General features: G+C 37.8%; 1 protein-coding gene across 2 annotated transcripts in view; it reads right to left on the bottom strand.

Annotated features, from left to right (window-relative positions):
* nptnb (neuroplastin b) overlaps window positions 1-24,970 on the bottom strand; it is a 57,502-nt gene that overhangs the window by 2,659 nt on the left and 29,873 nt on the right. For both annotated transcript variants that reach the window (XM_007241335.4, XM_007241333.4), the window contains 4 exons: window positions 20,137-20,320; window positions 15,890-15,984; window positions 8,943-9,079; window positions 8,463-8,736 (listed from right to left, as the gene is read on the bottom strand). In XM_007241335.4, coding sequence (XP_007241397.2) covers window positions 8,463-8,736; window positions 8,943-9,079; window positions 15,890-15,984; window positions 20,137-20,320 — 690 coding nt within the window. The remainder of the gene's footprint in view (window positions 1-8,462; window positions 8,737-8,942; window positions 9,080-15,889; window positions 15,985-20,136; window positions 20,321-24,970) is intronic.

Raw genomic sequence — 24,970 nt, forward strand, 5'->3', positions numbered from 1 at the left:
AGCTCTGAATTCCGGACCGTGATTCAGTAGATATAGACTGAGAACACCTCTTCTGCTCGGGCTTCTTGGTGCTTTGGTTCACGCGCCCCCTTTCACACCTGCTACGGTACATTGGTTTATACCCAGTGTTGGGAAGGTTACTTTTAAAATGTAATCCCTTACAGATTACTGATTACATTACTCAAAATGTAATTTGTAACGTAATCAGTTACATTACTTCAAGTGAGTAACGTAATCTGATTACTTTGGATTACTTTAAATATTGTAATTTTTTAAGCCTGAATGAATGTAGCAAACACATATTGCATATTATTGTTTTATTTTTATTTCCAGTTAACAAATAGATAAACAAATAAAACAGCCTTTTCAATCACTCTATAAAAATACTTATGAAACCATTTCATCAAACAATTTTATAAAACACTTCTATAAATTGATGATAAAACCATTTAAAACCAAACAATGTAACAACAACTGTAAGTTATCTATTTGCAGGTTTGCCACCAGTGTTAATTTTGACAACAAATTTTGATTTAGTTTTAGTTATAGTCTTGTGACGAAAATAGTATTTAGTTTTAGTCACAATTTAGTCATCTGAAATGTTTTTTGTCAACTTAATGTCATAAGAATATAGTCTACTAAAATTACAGTAAATTTAGTCGACTAAAATGTAAAGGGTGTAAATGTAAATGATTTTTCATCAGTTTCCTTGAATTATTAACTATACACTTATACGAAATGAAACGTTTAATAACCACTTGAGTAATATGGTTAATGTTTGAAAATGAAATATATTTATATATGATTTAATGTATATTGTTATTATTATAGGTGTGTGACTATATATATTTTACATTTAAAATTTTGCTCTAGAAATCAGGTCATAAAACATCTGAATAGTTAAATTATAGTTTGAACAGAGCTGTAGATGCAAAAACTTTTAAAGGATCTAGTTTTATCTCCAGCACTAACCCAGCACACCTACTGGAGCTACAGTCTATAAATGAACACACATTCACACACTGTGCTGTAGAGATGCTCTCAGGATGTACAGAGAGACTTCATGAGTTAAAGTGAGAAACTTATGAGAAAGTGCTGTAAGGAACTTTACACAGACTTTTGGGTTCATAGATTCACTTATTTTATTGTTTTATTTTGGTTATATTATTGAGTTACTTTCTGACCTGCTGCTGATTTAACACTAGCTATATCTTTCCCACTGTGAGACTAAACAGATGATCGGATCTTAATGAGTTAGGGTTCTGTATCAGTTCTGTGTTTTAGTGCACTGCTGAGTTAAACACATCAGCTCATGAAATAACATCAGTATTAAAACGCGGATCTCTGCATGGAGATCTGTGTGACTCTGGTCTGCAGAAGCTGAAAGATTAGTGGTGTTTTTACCGGAGATGGAGTCGCTGCACGCGGTTTACACGTTATCTTGTTTTTTGCGACGTCAAAAGAGAAATATATCGCCTCTCCCCTCTCTCTCTCTCTCTCTCTCCCTGCTGAACACTGTCGAGTTAACTTCCAGTCGAGCTCCGTAACGACAGGTTAATTCCCGGGTTTGTAACTGAGCGCGCAGCGCTACTGCAGGAGAGGCGGGTACTGATTGGATGAGTACCCCGCTTATCCCGCCTCTCCACCTTCGCTAAAGTAGCAGTGATTGGATCTCTTCCTAACTGGTCCCTACCTGTCACAGAACTATAAAGTACCGCAATGTAATGCTTTTATTTTAGCAGAGTAACTGTAATCTGATTACCATTTACTGAAGCAGTAACTGTAACGGATTACAGTTACTCATAATTTGTAATCTGATTACGTAACGCCGTTACATGTAATCCGTTACTTCCCAACACTGTTTATACCCAAACTGAAAATCTGAAAGTCTGGATTAAACAAGGCAGGTGTGAAAGAGCCTAAGAGAACATCCCTTTGATACACAAGTAAGTTTTACTCTGGAGTTAGGGAGATTATTATAGACATCAGTGAAACTTACATTCATGGGATGAAATTCGAAAGAAGAAAGAATCTTCTTGCTGTGTATAACCGCTTTAGACACGGATGGAGATACTTAGTTAGTGTGTGAGATTGTGATAACAGAACATGCATCCACAGCCTGAAGGCAGCAGCATTCGACAGCATATTACACCAAACAGGTTATGAGGTTATTTTTGGAGACAGGACAGCATGGCTTCCAGGCAGTTATTTGTTAGATGCCTAAACTCCAATAATGCACAGCTAGCTGAAACACACACCCATTCCCAGCAAACCCAGCAAATTTGTTTGTAAAACTATGAATAAGAAACACAGCTTCTAAAATGTATCTAATCTAATCTATTTTCTTTGAAAAACACATTATAGATATGCTTTTTATTGTACATAATATCTAGATATAGGGCATTTAGAAACAATTCTATACTCTTTAAAAAAAAGTGCTTTAATTTTTTCTCAGACTGATGCTACAGAAGAACCTCTTTTGCTTTCATAACAAACAAGCAACCTAACTACATGTTAGGGATTGGCCGATCTGTTTTTTGGTGAACTTAATAGTGCATCATCATGCGTGGGCTTCTGTAATGTTCTGTAAATTGTCTCTTAAGATATAATGTTCTTTACTTTGTATCAATCACATTTAAAACTGGGCCTGTTCCATATAAATTATCCCACTGAATCATCAGTCTATCAGATTGAGAATTTGAGGGCTTTTTATCAGAGCTAACTGATAACTGAAGGAAAATCCCTGTGACAGAAAGCACTGGTAGTTTACTGTTTAGCAGGAATCTGATGCAGAGCAGGTTTTTCGTTAGTCTATCAAGGGTAGCAGGATATTTCAGGAAAAATCTGGAAGAGAATCCTAACAACTATAATCATTTCACAACATCAATCGCAGCAAACCTCTTCAAACCACTGAGCTGACTTATATAGTCCAGCACATTCTTTCGTTTTATAGTGAAGCTGTTAGTGGTGCAGGAATTTTTTTTTCACCTACATTATTTTAGAACCTACACCTCAGATTTTTATATTTATTCATTTACAGATAAGGTTTATTAATATTTAAAGAGAAGTGCAGTCGTCCAATAAGAAGAGACGTTAGTTATTTCGTAGTGTGCGGTGCTGTTAATTCAATTGTTTCAATTGTTGATAAATCTATACGTCATTTTAACATTTAAAGTAAAATAAAAAATGCATGCAGTTGTACCTCTGAAACAATTGCTCAATAAAATCAATATTTATTTTTGTAAAAACAATTGCATCGCATACACTACATCCAATATCAACAAATAAAATCCACTAGCTTGAATTATGGAGAACATAGTACATATGTGTTTCATTATGTAGTGGGTAGTTATAAATGTATTGCATGTTTGTAAATGGTTATTGGCTATAGCTAAGGTTACCTTTTATCAGTAAAAGCCCTATTGTTGTTCATGGAACCAAAGGAGGTTCTTCTAAGGCATCTCTCAGAGAACTATTCAAAGCACTGCTATGTTTAAGAGTGTGGCCAGCCTGGTTCTGCTAGATAGTTTATATAAAATTCCTTGAAATATAAAATAATAGCGAGCTCTTTAAGGTTGTGCATCACAGCACAGAGTATTACATCCTCATCTCTGATTCTGTTGATAAGACCGTAGCCAGATATAATCTACCTTAATCTACCCCTCCCCCATCTCTTTCTCGCAGGGGTAAATCCTATTCAGTGCACAGTGCTCTCTCCAAACAGTACACAGTGTTCATGCAGAAAAAATCAACACAGAAGAAATTCCCTTTTTGCAGTGCTTTACATGCTACATTCTCCTTTTCAGATTTCTACCATGTAGAGCAGACTATAGACCATTCAGTCATTCACTGGATCGAAGAATAATTATAGCGCCTGATTTAAATGATTTATGTTAATATCATTTTCTGTTGATTTTTTTGCACTGACAGGGTCACTTCAATTTAAGATGTGAAAATATGTTTGAAGTCACAGCAGATACTGGGAAGCAGTTGTTTTAATTGACTTCAAGCACTCCAGCATGTACCAACATGTACCAGCTGATGGGGCATGGGAATGAAGTGTTTCTACAGAAGAAAAGTGATAAAAATAATCTCTTGACAGTAGCACCTAAGAATTAAAATCTAATCAAAGTTGGAACAGTATGGAAAATGCAGTTAAAAACAAAGCACACAGTTTCTAACATTTAACACTTTTATTTGATTAGATATTTTAAGTTTTACATGGTCAGTTTCATTTCATTTGTTAATATACAATCCCAAATCAGAAACGTTTGGGATAGTATGGAAAATACCAATAAATAAAAACTGAATTTTTCCATTTCCATTAAGTTTTATTTAATTGCAGACCATCATGCATTGGGAACACCGTGTGTTTTCTGGTCAGAAGAATTAGTATTCCAGATCTTTTTGGGAGAAATGGAGGCTGTAAGGCCTAGACCAATCATCCCCACTGTTCTGAGCTACAGGCCCAAAAGGAGATTGTCAGTACACGTCTGTGATGCAGCTTTAATGCAGAAAAGTGGAGTAAAAACATCTCAGTGAGTACCATATGCTGCCAATAGAGAATGTGTGAAGAACTGCGTGTGAATAAACTACAACAACTACGACCCCTGTACTGTTGCACACCTAAGGATGTGTCTGCAGTAAGAATTAGACAAAATAACAACTGAACTCATCATCACTTGGTATCCTTTGTAACAAAACGTCTTTGGAGTGTTGTGAAAAGGAATGGCAACATTACTGCTTTACCAGCACAACATTTCAGACCTGAAGTGCAGAAATGGGTTCATCTTTACAAAACACATGAAATAAAAGTAAATGTCTTGGGTTAATTATGGCCACAATTAAATATTCTGAGTAAATGCCTTGTGACACATTTCAGTTGGGGTAATAGGCAATTTAGGGTTAGAATGTGGTAAAAAACAAAGATTAATATGATTTCAAACTAATATTGTGAACAGGCTATTGTGATTGAGAAAAAAGCCGTATCCACAAAAGGCATTGAGGAGTAAAATCTCCAGTTTGTCAACAAATGTGTGAGAAAATGACTAAAAGGTTAAAACAATGTTTCTCAAAGAAATGTTTAGATGAGTTTTAGAAAATATTTGCATAGTTCTCCCTTTGCAGTGCATAATATCATAAAATAACTAGAAAACTGCATTTCCTGAAGGTAACGCAGGATTGTTGTGCAGCTAAAATGGCTCCCACTGTTCGCTATGGAGGTTGTTATGGTTTTGGTTTCTAGTGGTTTCTAGGCGGTTGCTAAGTGTTTGCTGTGTTGTTGCTGTGGTTTCTGTGGCGGTTGCTAAGGTGCTGATTGGAGCCTCTGGTGTGTGAGACGGAATTTTGGGACCCTATTGATTCCTGTGGAGCAAATTCATATGACAATTGTATGAAAATCCTACATTGTATTGTTTCTGTGCAGCATATTTTCGAAAAGATTGTGATATTGTGAAGATAAGTTCCATAGGCCTTCCAAATTTAACCATAACCATAGGAATGAACAATCTAAGGAAATGAGCACAAGCCTAAGATGATCTTCAATCCCTCAGACAGCACTGCATTCAACAATAGCTAATCAAACCTTGGGCAACAGATTACTTTACAAACCTTTAGTTATATTGAGTTACATTGACAAATGCCTCTTAAATTGTCTACAGGAATGTCCGTGCCTTTTTAACAAGACAATACAAAACACATGCTGCACACATTCCACTGTGTACAAGCCGGCTGGTCCAAAAATGCCCCCCTTACTGTTAAACACCTTACTGTAATAAGTGTTTTCTGAAAAATCTCACAACCTAACACCTGAAATACTTAATCACTAGGTATGCTCTATGCCTAAATGTATTCTAAGTGTTAAGAGAAGAAATGGCAGCATTATAAAGTGGTAGAATGTCTTATAATATGTAGAATGAAGAATGTCTAATAAAATGAAACTGACCAAACATGAAATAGCTCAAATTCATAACGTCCATAATCAAATAAAAGCCAAAGTAAATGTCAGAAACTCTGTGGGTTTTTCCTTTTATGCATTTGAACCATTTAAGGATCACAAACTTCAACATCAGATCTATTGGAGGCAGAACATTTAAACTGAGCTGCCAGTCCATCATCAGTAATAAATGAAATAGTAGAGAAAACATTATAAATAGCATTCTGTACATTACCTGACATCAGAATAGTCTAAATTAAATGACTGGATTAAATTGACTTGACATCATGGTCTGAATCGACTAAAGACAGATAGAAGCTAATATTTCCGAAGACATGCAGATTCTCAAACTTACCACCAATAAAGAATATGATGCCATTCGGAGAAGGAAACAAAACAAAAGCAGATTTAACCCGTTTAATTAAAGCTTCAGTGCCTCATTATTGCAGCTCATATTCCTGAATTAACTGAAGAGAGAAAGATGCAGAACCTTCCCAACTGTTCCAAATAACTAAACAAACTAACACAGAAATATACTAGTGTGTATAATTTTGATAAGAGTTAGTATTCATTAGGAAGCACATCAGTCACTTAAAAGAGGTATATTTAGTGTAACACTATAATTACTATAGATAGTAATCTACTGTAGACTTCATAGATTGTTATTTATGAGTTTGATTCACTGCAGCATACATGATAAGGAAGCTAACATTATTTATATCTGCACTAGAAGAATCACTGTGTTCCCTTTTCTCTAGCACTCTTTTATTCACCAGTAGAGCACAACTGGCCTCGTTTAGCCTTGCTAAAGGCACTCAGTGACCTCAAGCTCTGACAAATGGAATATTTGTCAAAACAACCAGCTAGTTATTTCTTTAGTCATGCATTTATTTTTATACTCTGTGTCTGAATTTATAATTCACAGGAATACTTTGCATTTGAATGATGTTGCTGATCATTAGAGCAGGACTTAACAGAAGTAAGGTTTGAACTAGATTGGCGGACATGCTGCATATTACATTTACATGCTGCCTATTTTAGTAATGTCTGCATTCTCCTTTAAGCCTAAAAAGCCTTTTGGACCTCTAACACAGCACATTTACATTCTAAAAAAGACTACTTACCAACAGACTATTACTATAACATTTCTGCTATAATCTACTGGTTTATCTGAAATACTCGCACAATAGTTTATAGTTCACTTCTAAAAATAGGTAATAAAGCAAATGTTTTTTTGAGCAACTTCAGAGAAGTAGTGGTGAAACAGATCACAAAAAGTTAATAGTGGTATCTATCACACTGAGGTTGACTTACACTAGTATAACTCTTCTCTCCTTAAGGCAAGTAAGCAAACACCAATGGCAGCGCTGAGCCATAGCTCTACAAATGCACGGTCCAGCTTTACAAACTCAAGACATGTTCGTACCATAATGTAACACTCAGTTCTAGTAGAGCAGTGTGAGCTGCTTTATCTGTTGCATAGGTAATAATTCTGCAAGAGACACATAAGATGGTCCGCTGACTGGAAAAAAAGCGTGGCAGCAGTACAAATTCACTGACACTGTAGCGCCCCCCCTGCAGCAGCGCTCAGTATGCATCACTCTAAGCCTTTGCATTCATGTGCTTGTGTGAAGAATGTGTAGGGTCTTATGAGTAAACTCTGGTGAGCCGTAGAAATGCTAACAGTAATATAAAGGAAACCACAGGTGATAAAACCCCTGTTATATTATCTCTGTCTTTGTGAGACATTGCATCATTCAGCTCATTTAAAGGGTAACTGCAGACCACCCCTGGCTCTGAGATGCCCTAATGTGTAGCTGCAAAGGTCAAATTAACATGCATCTGCGCCTGGCCGCTAGCTTTTTTAGAGACAGTCCCGTGTTTGAGGCACTGAATCATTGGCTCTGTCCTATTTACTGAGATTATTGTTCTGTGTACCCTCGTCTTGTGCAACTACTAATATGGTAAGAAAGATTACCAAATACAGAATTGTGAAAAGCTCCACAAGATCTCACACACACTAAGGCTCGTCAAGTTCACATTTGTGTAAAGTATTTGCTAAGATGCATTATAGTGAAATTGATACTTAAAGCATTTAAACTTACAATGCTGGCTGCCTCTTTCCTGATTATGCCTGCTGTTAAAGTGCCCACTCTCTGATTATACACCAGGTAAATCTGTTAAAGCTCAGAGGTCAGTATTTCCCAGTGGGTTTCTTTGACTCAGCTCTCATAAATATTCAGCCAAATATTAGTCCAACCTCTTCATGAGGGCAACAGCAAACAAGTAAACACAGAATGCCCTATTATTAACATTCCAGAAAAGATTATTGAGGCTCATTCAGTGAAAAGCTAGATGTTAAGAAATTATGTACAGCATATTACCATAGACTAGAGATTATGGACTAACTGTCTAACGCAGCGCAGTAGTATTACAGGTCATTCCCCCGGAAAATGTGTCCTCAAATTTATCATATAACACATGCCAATTTTGAGCAAAAATGTAGTTGAAATGTATAGTTGCCTACCGTCTGGCACTTCGTCTGGCCTCTTGCGTTTCTCGTATACCACAATGATGACCACCAGGATGATGATTTCAGCCAGAACTCCCAGGAAAGGCCAGAGAGGGGCCAGGTGACTGCGCACCCGAAGGATTGATGTTGATTCTTTAAATCCGATAATGTTTGTGGCATTGCAGACGTACTCGCCAGGGTCTGTGCTGATGTCTAGATTTAAAATATTCAGTTCTGAGTAATTGTCTTTGTTGGTGATGAAGATTCGTCCAGTACTGTTGTCGACGTCCTGAAGAATGGAGACAATGTTAATCATGAAAAAAAAAAATAGGATCTACTGAGACCATAACCTGCTGTATTAAATATAACAATTACAGTTAACAGTCAATACCTATCACAGTGGTGTAAACTTACACTTTGCTGCAGATTTACATGTAATACAGTTAAAAGATAACTATTCTAGCTGACTCTGAGGTAGGAGAACACAGTACGCACTATGTATGATGCCTGGCCATTTTTTTTCCGCCATGTCCAGATGGGATGTGGGTATCCCACAGATTTGCAGTACAGGAGCGCATTCTCTCCTTCCTTTTTATTCTCACTTCGCTTGTGACCAGTGATTTCAGGAGCCGCTAAGGGAAAAAGAGAAAATGCCCTACAATTTACTGCAGCTTTACATCGTAAATATGGCAAAAACATGATATGACATATGCTGTATTTGTGTTAAATTTAAATAAAAATAAAAATAAAAATTTAAATAAATTAAAATATATATATATATTTTGTCCAACAAAAAAAATGTAACATTACAAAGTGTTGTTTATTTTTGAGTTATTATTTGAGTTAATGCACATTTCTTAGTTCTACCTCAGTTTTTACAGAAATACATATTGAGTTTGGCCTTTTTGGCCTAAAACATTAGTACATCAGCTCCATATGATTATAACAGCTAACAGGACTAAAACATATGCTATTTTAGCAGTTCCAGCTGCAGCCCATTAACTGCTTTTAAGGCTCAACTGAAACACTTTTGTTGACCAAACTGAGATTCAGGACAAAAATGTGAGTTATGACAAGTAAACTATCAGTTACTTTGTCATTTTAGTTGAGCTGACTTTATATTGTGTGCACTCAATAACTGGCACAGTTATTCAGTGATTGATACAGTATTCTGCTCATAATTTAAATGCATTAGTTTGTAACATTCCAGAAAAAAAGCCACTACCCATGAGCACATTCATTTTTGAAGCATGGAAATGACTGAAACAAGATATGAGTGCATTCTTAATTAAAACTGAAACCCACTCCCTCCACAGAATGTCTTCTGCTCTGCTGTGTCATCATCTTCTTATTAAACATCTAGATAGAACATTAGTTGGACAATGTTGCGCATTAAAAGCTCCTTGGGGTTAACACTGGCCAAAATCTGCAACATTCTGGCAACCAACCAGCGTGCTTTTAAACACTGACAGATAGTTGCTGTAGCCTCTTGCTAATCCCCAAAATTACGGTAATTCCTTCCATGCAATTAAGCAGGATCAGGAAAAGGGGCCTGGAGCGAGTGTTTTCTGCTGTGAACATGGAGGCTGTGGCAGGCGTGGCCTAGGACACGGGTGACATCACTGCTCTCTAATTATGGTGCACACGTGCCATCTGAGGATTGTGCGTGTGTGTGTGTGTGTGTGTGCGTGAGTGTGTGGGGCTGGAATAGGATGATGAGCAGGAGCTTAGCTGTGCATTATCCTCACATGCTTCTCTTTCCCCTGAGTGAATCGCCTACCCTCTGAACAGATAGTGCTTCCTCTGTTGTTCAGCTCTGGCCTGCTTCCAAACGCTGATCCCTAATGGAGGTGTGTCTATGAGTTTGTATTTTATTGATATAGAAAAGAGATAACATTGCGGAGATGCGGATGATCTCTGTATCAGAATGCTATTTGCGGGGAAACCTCATCCGGGCTTCTTGTGTAACCCATATCAAAATGAAATAAGTGATGCTAGAGAAAATCCTCTCCACATCAGGGGAATAGGACACTCTTCCGCAGAAATATTACAATGCCATGTGTTAATAATGTGATACATTTGGCCTCATCTGACAGAAAAAAAACACAATCATCCATAAAGACATACTATATCTATTAACCACAAATCAAATTATGCAGAAAAGCATTTAAAAATACAAAATTCTCACTGTCAAATCAAAATACATGTATGCGCAGGGACAGATTATCATCGTGGACAATAAACTCCTGCCATTAGAAATGGCTGGGAGTGGATCCAGCCCTAATCCCACCCCAGCACACAAGCCTCCATCTGTTCCCTCAGAGCTGAGAGCTGGAGAGATAGAGGTGCCAAGGACATGAGAGCCTGGGGGTGGAGCACAGGATAGCAGAGCAGCAGAGCCGGCCATGGCGTTTTCAACCTGAACAGTTTTTGGGCAGTGGATTAGAAGGCCCTGCCCTCGTCTGTCACATAGATGCACTATAGATAGAAGAGCTAGATATATGTGTATATGGTTGCTTGTTATTTTCCATCAGAGATCATATTATTTTGACGTTACGGGAAGCCCAGCAACTATCCAAGCCTTCAAAATATTTATTTATTTTTTATATAAATGGCAACTGTAAACATTAAACCAGCAAAGTAAATCTGCATACATATTTAATTTGCACAATTATAATAAAATTATTCAGCTGTTTTACACGCACTGCAAATGAGTGGATCTAAGCCCAGCTACTGATTAAAGCTAAACAGAAAGGCTGTCATATTTCTGTCTGGTCTGCTGGGGAGATTTCTTATAGAGGGAAGAGTGTAGCGCAGAAGGGAGCATGTGTCCTGTCATCCGCCAGGCAGGGAGCAGCAAAGTCAGAGCATCACTGCATTACGCAACCAGGCAACACTTAAGACAGCCTTAACATAATGGTCTAGGCATGCTCAGTGCGCACGATGCTGGTGTCAAAACAAATTGGCTTAACTGTGAAGAGGATGTAGGCAATCTCATACTGTGCAGTGTTTCGCAGGTCGTTGGCCACAGGGGGTGATTCCTCTGTGTCTGGGATGCTCTAATGTAGTTAACACTTCACTTCATTTAAAGGAGACCTTAACTTAATAAAGACCTTCGAATTTATTTATATGGGACTTTAATAGATACTAAGCTGTGACAATCTGACCACTCAAACTACTTCAGGTGTTGATCTGAGACGCATTTGAACCACGTTTGTATTGCAGTCTAAGTGCTTTTCTCTCTTAGCAGATAACAAATCCAAACAAATTCAAACACCAGAAATAATTACCTTGTATTCCTTACCGTATTTCTATTGGACCGAGCAGAAACAAATTTGACTATTAATGCACATAGCTAAAATTGTATCAAGAAACAATCCAGACACAATTCACATTAACTAACTGACTGTAAAGGTATTAGGGAGCAGTATATTACGTAGTATAAAGGTATTAGGGAGCAGTAAAGCCACTCCTCTGAAGCACAGCATTATACAGGAGTTTCAGTTTAGCAAGAGGCATCAAGGCTGGTGCAGTATTAGCATTAGCCGCTAACTGCGCTACGTGCCAGCTTCGTAAGTATTATCGCCATGTAGTAAGCATTAGATGTTAACAGCAGTGCTAGCTCTTTTGCCGTTCAGAGATGAGTATTTTGGACTGTAGTCTGCGTGTTTATCGTGTTAAAACAAGCTATGTGGGATAAACCGCTAGCCTTATAATCCAGTGCCCCTTATATTGCAAAAAATATGGTAGGTTTGTAAAATGGCATCTGCTCATTTTTTACCCTAAACAAGGGCTGTCAACATTAACACATTAACCCATATAATTACTGGAAACTTTAATATAGGTTATTTTATTTATTTTATTATGTAACAAAGTTAAGACGCAGTAGTGGATTTATTTAGCGATATGAACACAGCGCTTGCTTACTGCTGAGTTCAGAAAGTAGATTGCTTTTTAGATTGCATGCACACACACAGCTGATGGCACATTTCCTTTTTCCAGGTTGTTAAATGTGGAATATGGAGCTAAACTAGCATTTATTTCCTCTAGTAAACTAACTCAAGAAATTACAATATTCTAATTTGAAAAGCATCAAAACTACCCTGAGACATTATAATAATAACTATAATATTGTGCCCCTCCCAAAAATACCACAGTATTATCAGCATTATATTTTTAAATAAATAAAAAAAATCATCAATATTGTGGAGATTAAAACAATATTTTATTTTTTTTATGGGCACCACAAATATAATTATAATTTTTTTTTTTATTTACATTTAAACCTGATTAATCACATCATTTTGTTGTAATATATCTAATGAATTTTTAATTGATTGACACCACTAAAATAAACAGTTAGTAAATGCACTGTGCGGTTACTACTTTTTGTAAAATTAATAAACCGCAGATGCCCTATATGGACAATTGGGGACATACTATACCTCTTTTTACACAAGTTAAAATAGCTCTATGAAAAACATGTTCATGAAGTTCTTTACACAAAATCACTCTCGCAGTAAGAGATCTCACCAGCTCCATTCTTACGCTGAGCATTTACCACACGTTAGCATTAGCTTGTGCTAAATGGCAAAACATTACATTACATTACATTACATTACATTTGGCAGACGCTTTTGTCCAAAGCGACTTACAATATTCAAGTACAATGTAAAATAAGTTTAAAGGAAAAACATCTTTGGATAGGGATAAAAGGAGGTCAAAGGGGAATAATAGGATAGAGGAGTGAAGGAGGGGAAGAAGGAAATGAGGTTAGAAGTAGTTAGTGTGTTAGAGGTGTTAGGAGAGTAAGTGTTCTTTGAAGAGCTCTGTCTTTAGGAGTTTATTAAAGATAGCGAGAGATTCTCCTGATCTGGTAGTGGAAGGTAGTGTGTTCCACCATTGGGGAACTCTGTATGAGAACAGTCTGGATTGCTTTGTGTGAATGTTTGGCAAAGCGAGGCGACGTTCATTGGAGGAGCGCAGCGGCCGGGAGGTAGCGTAAGCCTTCAGGAGCGAGTGCAGGTAGGAAGGAGCTGTTCTGTCATCACCTTGTAGGCGATTGTAAGAGCTTTGAATTTGATGCGAGCATCAACTGGTAGCCAGTGGAGCTCAATGAGCAGCGGGGTGACATGTGCCCGTTTTGGCTGGTTGAAGACCAGACGTGCTGCTGCGTTCTGGATCATCTGGAGTGGTTTTACTACACAGGCAGGGAGGCCAGTTAGCAGGGCATTGCAGTAGTCGAGGCGTGAGATGACGACCGCTTGCACCTGGAGTTGGGTGGCCTGTTGTGCCAAGAACGGTATAATTTTTCGGATGTTATAGAGCGCAAAGCGGCAGGACCGAGCGACTGAGGCCACATGGTGCGTGAAGGAGAGTTGGTCATCAACCAAAACACCCAGGTTCCTAGCAACCTTTGTCGGTGAGAGAGAGAGAGAGTCGATACTTATAGAGAAGTTGTGTTGAAAAGATGGTTTTGCTGGTATAACCAGAAGTTCAGTCTTTGAGAGATTTAATTGAAGGTGATGCTCCTTCATCCAAGAGGATATGTCAGAGAGACACTGCGATATCCGTGCAGAGATTGAGTGATCTTCAGGTGAGAACGACAGGTATAGCTGGGTGTCATCAGCAAAGCAATGGTAGGAAAATCCGTGTGAGCGGACAACCTGACCAAGAGAGGTGGTGTATATGGAGAAGAGAAGGGGTCCCAGTACCGAACCTTGGGGAACCCCAGTGGATAAGGAGCGGGCTGAGGACAGCTGTCCTTGCCACGACACCTTGAACGAGCGCCCAGTGAGGTACGATCTGAACCATGACAGCACATTGTCTGCGATCCCCATGTTTGAGAGTATAGTTAGGAGAAAGTCATGGTTGACTGTGTCGAAGGCGGCCGAGAGGTCCAGCAGAATGAGCACTGAAGACTGACCTGCAGCTCTGGCAGTTTTCAACGCTTCAGTCACAGACAACAGAGCCGTCTCGGTAGAGTGTCCTTTTTTGAACCCAGATTGGTTCTGGTCCAGAAGGTCATTCTGGGAGAGGAAGCCAGAGACCTGATTTAGAACTGCTCTTTCTAGTGTTTTAGAGAGAAAGGGTAGCAGTGAGACCGGTCTGTAGTTGTCAACCTGGGCGGGGTTGAGAGAAGGCTTTTTAAGGCTTTTTAACACGAACAAGCTAGTTCATGCTTACCTGTAATAGAAGCACCAAACTCATTATTTAAAAGAACTTACTTCTACATCTACTGACTTTCCATGGACAGTAGTTACAGATCCCTCTTTCAGATAAAGTCTGCTGGCTAAATCTTTTGTGTACTGTCTGAGGTTCTCAACAGCTAATCAATATGGCGTTTCTCCAACTGATCTAGTGGGTGTGGCTTTGGTGGGGGTTGACAGGTGAGGGGTGGTGCCAGAGTGGTTCTATGCAGATTTCCTTATTGTGACGTCACAATAAGGTAGCATCCAAATGGCTCATAAAAGCAAATTATTTCTTACACCAAACTGTCCCAAGAGAAAATACAAAAGCACGCAAAAAGTGCATTTTGCATAATATATCCACTTTTAAAGAGTTTATCCTGCTTTTGTTGGAGTAACTGTCTATACTATCAAGGGAAGGATTTCTACCCTCTTGGAACATTGCTGTGAGAATCTCATGAAGCTCATGATTTTGGGTGAACAAACCCCACCTCATCCCCAATAAATTCATCTTTCTCTGATCCATAGAATCCTATTCTTTAAGCAATACTTCTCTAGACAAGCTGAAGATATTTTACAAACATCTCTTTACTGCAGTAGTCCAATATTACCTAAACATTCTGCTGATTTCAAGGACTATAAATGTGTGTCAGATGCTTTTTATCCCTCTATAGTGCATGATGAATGGATTCACAGGAGCTGGATTCAAAACCATTGCATTAATAAAACGTATATTCTTCTAGTAATTTGGTACTATATGTCAATACAATGTCCAAGCTCCCATTCTCTGTCAATGGTTGTCATTGTCTAGTGTCCACTTTGTCATCCACTCTGTGTGGAGAAAAGTCTAATGAGACCGAGTCTCTCTCAGACTGCCCTGCTGCAGACTCCTCTATGTGACTGTCTGGATTTGTCGCTCTGGTGAATTGCTCTCGTCAGATTTGTCTGTTTCTGTTTAAGAGGGTTGTTTTTCAAAATGTGAACTTACTGATAAATTCCTAATTTCATCATAGAAAAGACGAGGTGAAGTGCTGCATATGTATTTTACAATGTAGGCAGAAGGTTGTAACGTATTGAAGTAAAACTCTCAGTGTGTGTTCATCCTGCACTTCTTTGGACCAAATGCACTCGCTTGTTTGTGCCAGCACATGTCAAAAAGCCACAATCAAAATATTTCTGAGAACAAGCTGGGAGGGATTTCCTGTCAGTCATTTTAAGCATCAGCGATCACATGTTTAGAAAAAAATACCCTACCTTTTACTTCGATGGAGGCATTGGCATTGGGGGCCATGTCGAAGGTGTAAACACACATGTATTCCCCTGCATCGTCTGCCCTTGGTTTTCTCAGTCTTAAAAAAAAGGAAAAAAGAACTATTAGGATCAGAGTTTAAGATGATTATAATAATGTTTATTACAGATACACTGATTACAGCAACTTTACATATACCAGGACTGACTCTTAATTGTGTGGCATTAAAGTAGAATTGCCTTTATCTTTCAAACTTTCTGCATTTTTACATTTCTAGATAAAAAATGATGTTAGAATTCTTCAGCTATTAAGCTATTATACTAAAATGGTTGTGAAAATAGTAGTGGTGATGCCATAGAATAACTTTTTTGGTTTCTTAAATTTTTGTAAAAGAGTAGCACTTTTAGTTCCTTAAAGAACCAGGTGTAATACAGATGTGTAAGTGTGATAAATCTTTGAATTGGTAAATAACCTTTACATCAACTGAAGATTCTATAGACCTCTAGAAATGTCCATCATACTGTGGTCAACTGAAATGCTGGTTCTGTTACTATGCCACTTGCACATATAGGTTTGTGAACAGTGCAGTGGAAGGATGAGATTGCCAATCAAATAGCACAAGTAATAAAGGTGTAAATGTAAAGTCAAAATAGTACCCAAAAGAAAAATAAACAATATAAAGGCTTTAATTTATATTGTAAGTTTCTCTACAAAACACAATTTTACAGTGAATACATTTCATTTTTCAACCATTTAATTATGTAGAAATTTTGAATAATCAGTAAAAAAACATCCCTTAAATAGCATCTTATATCAGAGGCATAGGAAAGATGGGATATTTCCACCAGCAAAGCCAGCTCAGCAGTAATTATTCCAACAATGACACATTCATATGTAAGGCTACATTCATAATTGGCCTCCCTGCACTTCTTCCAGAACACTGTTGCAATCTCAGTCATGTTTTTCCTTTCATTTACGCTGAAGCAATACAAGAATGCAGAAAGAAAAACATTCACATTACAGGGGGAAATTAAGGGATATCAACATGTTTGGCCGCTGCTGTGCATCCAGATATTGCAAGCTGAGAGAGTTCATCAGTGTCTAACTATAACAGATAACAAATGAGCTCTTTTTCTGTTTCAAATAATGATATTAAAACCTACAATATGTATTCACTCATAATCTTATGTACTTCCACACAGAAAGATACACATTTTACAAGATACAAGATTTCTTATATCAGATATTTATTATATCAGATCTCTAGTGATGTTTTATACTGTGCACCTCTACAGGAAACACTAGTGTCAGTCTGAATTTGGCCAGTTCAGTCTGCGAGGACATGTTTTGGCGCTGTACTGTACGTGCATGCTTTGTGAGAATTCAGGGGGTGCTTGAGCTCTATAGAAGAGCTGCTGGCATGATGCTGTCTCTTCCAGTCATGACTGTCACTACAGAATTACTTGCATGCAGTCTGACAGGATGTTGCCTTTCAGACACATCACACTTGGCTATGAAAGGTTTTTTGGGGCTGCAGTTATAAAATATTTTCAGGTAAATCCCGGTGAGACTTGTTACATCACAATCTATTATTGTTTTGTAAATTATAAATTGCCTAACAATACTGTTGTATATTACTTTTGTTGACTGTTGGTGCATGATAAATTATATATACATTTATTTTATTTTCTATTTTAATTGTTTAGTTCATTTAAATATTTGTATTAGTTACTTACTTTTTTATCTTATCTTATTAGTTGTATTATTTTTGAAATAATTATGAAAAAAAAATTATTATTATTAGTTTGTTTATAGTCATCGACTGCTTTAAATTTTAATCTTTAGTTTGTCCATGTAGTTCCTACTTTTAGTTTAAACTGCTTAAGCACTAATTTCGCATGAAAGTGTGCCTGAATTCAAGAGCGACTCTAGTGGTCATCTGACATCATAGAAGCACAGTTTCATGGTTAACTCCTGTTCAATTTCGTGTCTCTTTACCACCAGAGCAGTTAGATAGTGGATGTCATATACCAACAATGTCATGAAGGCAGACGCACCACTTGTGAAGCCGCTAACAGGAAAGATGTACCCAGAAATGCAGATGAGGACAGTGTTACGGTGACTGCAACAGATTAAAAACTGCTCAGCAATGAAATGCTCAGGCTGACTTGCACCACAATGTAAGTGATTCATCTGTAGTTGTTCAGGAGTGTAGTAAAAGGAGCTCTAGCATTTCCACTAACTGGAGGCCCTCTGGACATATTAAGTAGTTATTAACTTTTTTGCGTACAGGGACGAGCTCTAAGGGTACTCCAGCCTGCGCAGTGACACAGACACAGACTGAGCACAGATGTGTGTGTGCTGACAATAGTAACAGAAGCATGCTAGTGATGAGTCAGCTACCTTTGTCCTGTCACACACATATGAAGAGGTCGAAGTACCATAAGACCAGCGACACTAGTGTAGCTGCTTAGAACATGTCTAATGACAGGACTAAATGGAGCAGAACCGGTGCAGAATGTTATTAACATGGTCAAATCGCACCGCATGACTACAGGCTGGATAAATAACACTGTCCATACACCATCAGCCTCGTCATATGCAAACATAGCCCCTTATTTTCTCAAGGGTCCCGCTTCAGAACAGTGAAGGTTAAGTGCCATGCTCAAGGGCCCAGCAGTGGCAGCTTATCAGGTATTGAACTCGCAGCCATGTTATTGATGGCTCAGAGTGGCTGCCCACTCTGAACATTATTAAACAAAGAGTGAGTGGGCAATACACTCCGAAAATGAAGTAAATAGCGAATCTGTTGCCGCAGTGGAGAATATCTCTCTTATCAGTGGAAAGTTTTTATATGGCAGCGGAGCCTAAAGCTGCAGTAACCATAGAATCATGGCTTCCAAGTGAGAACTCTCAGTTCACCCATTCAGGTTGGTGGATGGTTGGTTGTCCAACTTCTGCAGAGACTTTTTTTGATATATATTATGAAGACATGTGCAGCTAAAACTCTAATGCTCATTTCTTAGAAGAAAGGTTTATAGTTACCCTAGCCACTAGTCTTCTGGTCGGAGAGCTCTTAGCATGCAGAAGAGCTCTCCCATCAGAACACTTAACCAAAAACAGAAATAGTGAACTTTAACACTAAAGTTAGTTAAAAGTTAAAAGTACTTTCAGAGCAAAGCTGTAGTTTGCTGAAGAGAAGGACTGGGGGGAGGTTCGGGTTGTGAGGCTAATTAGATAGACTGGCTGCTATCTCAGAGTTCAGAGTTTGAAATAGAAAAAAACATGCCATCACACTCCTCCAAAGAAATCCCTAATGAAGAACATTTCTAAACTAACTCATGAGCGGTTACAGGTTGACGTAGGGGAGAGGCTGTTGAGTAGCTCCAGTCTGGGCTGGGGGGTCAAGGGTGTGATGTCACATGTGACTATTTAGGTCTGGATACATGCTTTGCATGGGATAATCATTCACTACCTAAATACTCCGGTAAACATTAGACATGAAATAAAGCTTTATTTCATATTTATTTCATTTTTTACTTCATTATTCAGTCTCTGTACCTTGTAAAATCGAGGCTGTTAAAATAGTGACCCCTAATGTATTTCCAAAATAAAGGTTCATTGATTGGTTGATTAAATTATTGATTTGACCCTGTCCCTTCCTTTCTTCTGTCCTGTGCACAAACACAAAAGTTGCTGGAATATTGTTGAGTGACTTTGTCCAAGCAACCTTATGTTTCCTTTTTACAGGTCTGAATAGAAACACTGAAATTTTTGTAGTACACAAACAGACTGAAAAGCTATCAAATCGAAATTTTACAAAAGAAATCTGCAATTTTACAAAAAGTGTTTCGGACTGAGGTGGTATAAAAGTAAGACAAGCAGTGAGTTTCTGGCTGTGTGTTCTAACCGTTTCTGATAAGATAAGGTGTTTTCTTGTTGATACAGAAGATACATATACCGTATATTGCGCTAGTAGTGGGTGCTATGATATAGAGGTCAGATTTCCTACTCGGAGAGTCAGTAGAGTATTATGCAGAAACATATTTGCACAACTTTTATCTGTGGACATGTTCCATGGTGTTTGGTACAATTATCACATATGCAGTCAACCCTGGATATGACATTATTCCCAGCTCTGACATTCAGCATTTAAGGTGAACTGAATGCAGAGGGAGTCTTGAAGTGAACTTGATACTAGGCACATTGAACAATGCAAGTTTGCAATAGAATGCACATAAATGGCTCTCACGTTAGCTCAGTGTTTTTCAGTTCTTTTCTCGTATTAGAGATTTCTTCTCCATTCTTCATCCAGAAGCTTTCCCGGTGAGTATTATGTGAGTTGGTAAGGTTACACTGTAGGGTGATGGGAGGGTTTTCTTCCTGTGGCTTTTTAGCTGGCAAAATCTCCTGATCAGAGGCATTGATCTTTGGCTCTGAAACAAAACCAAATCCACAGGAAATTTAAATCTTTTATGTACACTCATACTCTCCTTTACAGAAGCTGTCTGTGACTTTTGTGAGCGATAGTATTCAAACACAAACAGGCCTACTGAATACTGTATAAATTACTCATGATTTTTGGTTACCTACACCCTCTTTATTCTTTAGTTCTCTGTTCGAGACACCTTACATGCAGTATGTAATTACAGCAAAGGCAAAGAACAGGCCTGTAATTTGCTAGTCTTCTTGTATAGTCAATAGTTTCCCCATTTCCATCAGTAGTGTTTCTGTGGTGTATCTGCCTCAAGCTCCCGTGTTTTACACCGACTGTATCGCTATCCATGCCCATACTTACCTCCAGGCCTCTGTCTTTACTAGAAGAACAAAAGAATTAGCATACAGCGACCTACACATGAATATACAGGTGAGAACTCAGTTTAAATATCCATTACTTTAAGATCACATTAAGAACATGCAGGTGGTTCAGGTGAGTGTCAATGGTTGAATAGGTGCTTACACTAATACACTTCTTTTCACTCTGATTTTCACTGTCTTTAAATACACACTAAAATGGACATTAGCTATTAGCTATTTAAATGTGCTGACTCAGCATTCTTGTGAATGACTTGTGCACTGGAGGTAAACAATACATTACTGGTTGAGCTCCTCCCTCGCTAAATCAGGGCAGGCCTTCCATGGCAACCGCAATACCCAGTTGGATGAGAGGGCAGGGAAGGAGGGGGGGCATAATCTTGCCACTGGCTTGTACAGTAAAGCCCTCGATCAATTGCTGCTCAGAAGGAAAAGAGTGGGCAGGGGAGGGGGCAATGAGTGACTCCAATTAGCATTCCTAGCACCTTCTCCTGCAGTTTGGTATGTCCAATAACCATAGGGTTTCTCAATTTATGACACTCTTTCTATCTCTCTTACTTTGTTTTTTTCTATCAATCTTTCTCTCTGTTGCGCTTCCTCTTTTCTTCCTGGCCAGCAGCGAAACCCCCTCTGTCCCCTCCGTCTGACTGAGCGCAAGTCATCCGGCCTACATGAGCATTAAAACAACAGGCACATTACTCGATGGCAGTAGTGTGAAAGGCTGTCAGGGTCATGTGATCCAGCTGTCACTATGGAAGGTCATTTGAAGGACACCTGCGTAGAGGAGGAGGCACTGGCAAATCAATGATTTTGATCCTATTACTCCTGCTTTCCACTGTGGAAATGATGTGGAATCCAGAAGCAAAGTGAAACACTCAGCACATCCTTCTCTCAGAATCTCACTAAGATGGAAATCCTTGCATCAAAATGGCCAGTATAGGACTGAGAGTAAAAAAAAAAAATCAACCCATTCATGCTTTGCCCTCAAATGCTTTCTTTTGTAGCCACAAGTTACCCAAAATCCCATTCAGCCTAATGCTCACTACTATGGGTTGAGTTTCTCAACTGTTTTTATGTTGTAGGATGTAGTGTTTGTAAGCGGTAGTGCTGTGCGATATGACGATATATATCATGGGGACGATATAAAAGTGTTTATCGTGCTACTTACCTTCTATCGTCCCTATCGTTTCTACAGTAATTTCATCAATTATTCATGCAAATTAGGGTTGGGCAGTATTGAAGTTTTTCATACCGTCATACATTGTCAGATTATATGGTGTTAAAACCCTATAATAATTTTAATTATAATTCAAATTATTTCACTAGAACCGTCACGCTGCCGCTGCTCCTTCTGTTCTATAGGTGTTGCGTCTCATAGCGCTGGTGAAGCTTTATATTCTGTCAGTTAAGCTACTGCTTTGAGATTAGTACAGCTTTAGTGGCTCTTAAATTGTTGTTTTTGTTCATTTCTTTTTTTTATTTTTTTTTTATTTCTTTGTTTGGTTTCAGCGCCCAGACACAGTTTATTTACTTTTGCGTTTTTTTTATATTTATAACTAATATTTATTTCGTTTAGCTTTTTTTAGAATTCGTTAGATTATATTTCTTTTAGCATTTTGAGCTTAGTTTAGTTGGTAATTTTCCTATTTCATATACATTTTTCTGCTTTTATTAAATGTTCTTATTAGCTTCTAGCTTGTTGCTGCCTTTTTTGGTATTTAGCATACAGACACTCACTGGTCTTTTCAATGAATGTTGATTTATTCATTTAATAGCTGTATCTAACTATTTTAAGCCAGGCACTGTGTGATTGTTTTAATCGGGTGCGGAGAGCTCATCAGCATGAGCTGAAATTTTGTATCCACACAAAAATCACAGTGTGATTTGTTACATTGAACATAGTTCTACATCACGTTACAGACCATTTTCTTCAGCCGAACCCCACAGCGTGCCAGGAAAGCGGTGAGAATTCTCGCTGGCCCAAATTCAGGCATCAGGTCAGTCAGTCTCGGGTTCGGACAGACAATCTAAACTCTAATATGCAGAACTATATTATTATTGGTATTAATTTTACATTCTTTTAAATAGCAGGATACTTTTATTTCTCTGCCCGGGCAGAGACCAAGGAAATAGTCTGTGATGTAATCATCTGTTTTTTAATACTATTTATTATTTTATATAAAGCTATGGCATGATAATCACCATATAGCTAAGTAACCAAGTATTATTGTTAATGAAACAAACAAAATAAAAAAAACTAAAAGTGAAAGTTCTCCTTAACTGAAACTAATAAAAACAGTAATTAAAAGAAAAAACAAAAACGAACTGAAATTACAGATTAAATACCCTTATTTTTGTTAATATAATAAGTAAGTAAGCAATGATACTATTTTGTCATATTTTTCGAAGAATAACTGAAAACATACTCAAATGTGTTATGATATACAGTCATCTTAATCATTTTTGGTTCTAAATATTTGGGTGTTTGTAACAGCCATTTCAGTTTGATATATCTAATAACTCATTGAACTTTGAACTTCATAGCCAGGTGTATCCAATCATGAGAAAAGGTATTTAAGGTGGACAATTGCAAGTTCTCCTATTTGAATCTCCCCCTTAAGTATTGTTAACCGATGCACAGTGACACCATCTGCAGCAAGATGATGCTTAAGATGGCCACCTTAAATAGCTTTTCTCATGATTGGATTCACCTGGCTATGAAGTTCAAAGCTCAATGAGGTTACCAAACCAATTTTGTGTTTCAGTAAGTCAGTAAAAAGTAGTTAGGAGTATTCAAATCAATAAAATGATAAGGGTGCCCATACTTTTGCACCGGTCAAATTTTGGTTTAATGCATATTGCACATTTTCTATTAGTACAATAAACCTCATTTCAATCCTGAAATATTACTGTGTCCATCAGTTATTAGATATATCAAACTGAAATGACTGTTGCAAACACCCAAATATTTACAACTAAAAATGATTAAGGTTAATAGGGGTGCCCATATGACTGTATATCGTTATTGTGATATAAAAATTAGAAACATCAAGGAATTTGATCAAATAAACTTTACAGACACAGAGAGAACAAAATGAACTATATAGCCCCTAATATAAAGTAATATTTGAAGAATTTAGTAAACCATTATCTCAATTCCATTTAACAAATTATTTCTTCCATTTAACAATCCATTCCCCAATTGGATAAAATCAATAATTTACTCAGTTCCTTATTTTAATCAATAGTTTCCTCAGTTTAGCAATCAAATTCCTACAGTTGTAATAAATTGTTTCCTACATTTAACAGTGTCTTGCAATAATTTAATAAATGATTAGATGGGACTCTATAATTAAACTAAAAACTGAGAGAACAGTCTATTAAATTGATGTTTCTCCACCAGCAGCCAGAGTCTGAGAGAGTACTGTTGGCCTTGCTCTCTCAGGGATGGATAGATGGTGCTTTCTCTTCTCATCACTCAGGCTGCATAAGAAGTGGGCAGTGGCTGGCTTCACATAGAGGGAGTTCATATGAATGGGGATTGGGTATTTGGCTTCCATTTTTGAAGAAACGGGGTACAATTAGAAACAAAAATAAAAAACGGAAGGAAACCTTTTTTTAAATAGAGTTTCTCATAAGCTTAAATAGGATTTTTGTCCAGTGTTTTGTGAAGCTTGTCTGTATAGCTATGAAAGAGCATTTGGGAGTAGAGCACAGACTGGCCAGTCTTGCATAGATCTGCACGGGCCACAAAACTGCTATGTTCTGCGACACACTGTAGACACAAACACAAATCTACACACTGACACTAAGATTAAGACAAGCCACGCAGTCCTGTCCACAAACTATACATTCTGTTCCTCATGACTTCAGCATGTATAGCCTGTTATATACATGTGATATTTGTTTATTACATGCATATAATATGAAAACAGAGACTCTCAGTAATGACAGAAAACATATGTGTGTATATATATATATATATATATATATATATATATGCTTTAAGGGCTTTCTATTTTAGTTGCGCTACATTTTTTTATGTCAGAGGCAAAATGTCCTGAGGGTCCACTAGCAAACATGCCGTGCAAAGAAAACATTAGCTATTATTGGACGTGCACCAGAAGTGGACGGTTCTTGTTTGTGTAGAGCCAGGATGGTGTAGCCAGTGTGCTACTCTGACCACATTGTGAAGAATGTCTCTCAACAACTTGCAGTAGTAGCTGTGACGAGAGAGACCAGGAGAAAAGAAGGAATCTTTAGTTAAGAAA

Source organism: Astyanax mexicanus, unplaced genomic scaffold, assembly GCF_023375975.1.
Source record: "Astyanax mexicanus isolate ESR-SI-001 unplaced genomic scaffold, AstMex3_surface scaffold_40, whole genome shotgun sequence".
In the NCBI taxonomy this organism is placed as follows: Eukaryota; Metazoa; Chordata; class Actinopteri; order Characiformes; family Acestrorhamphidae; genus Astyanax; species Astyanax mexicanus.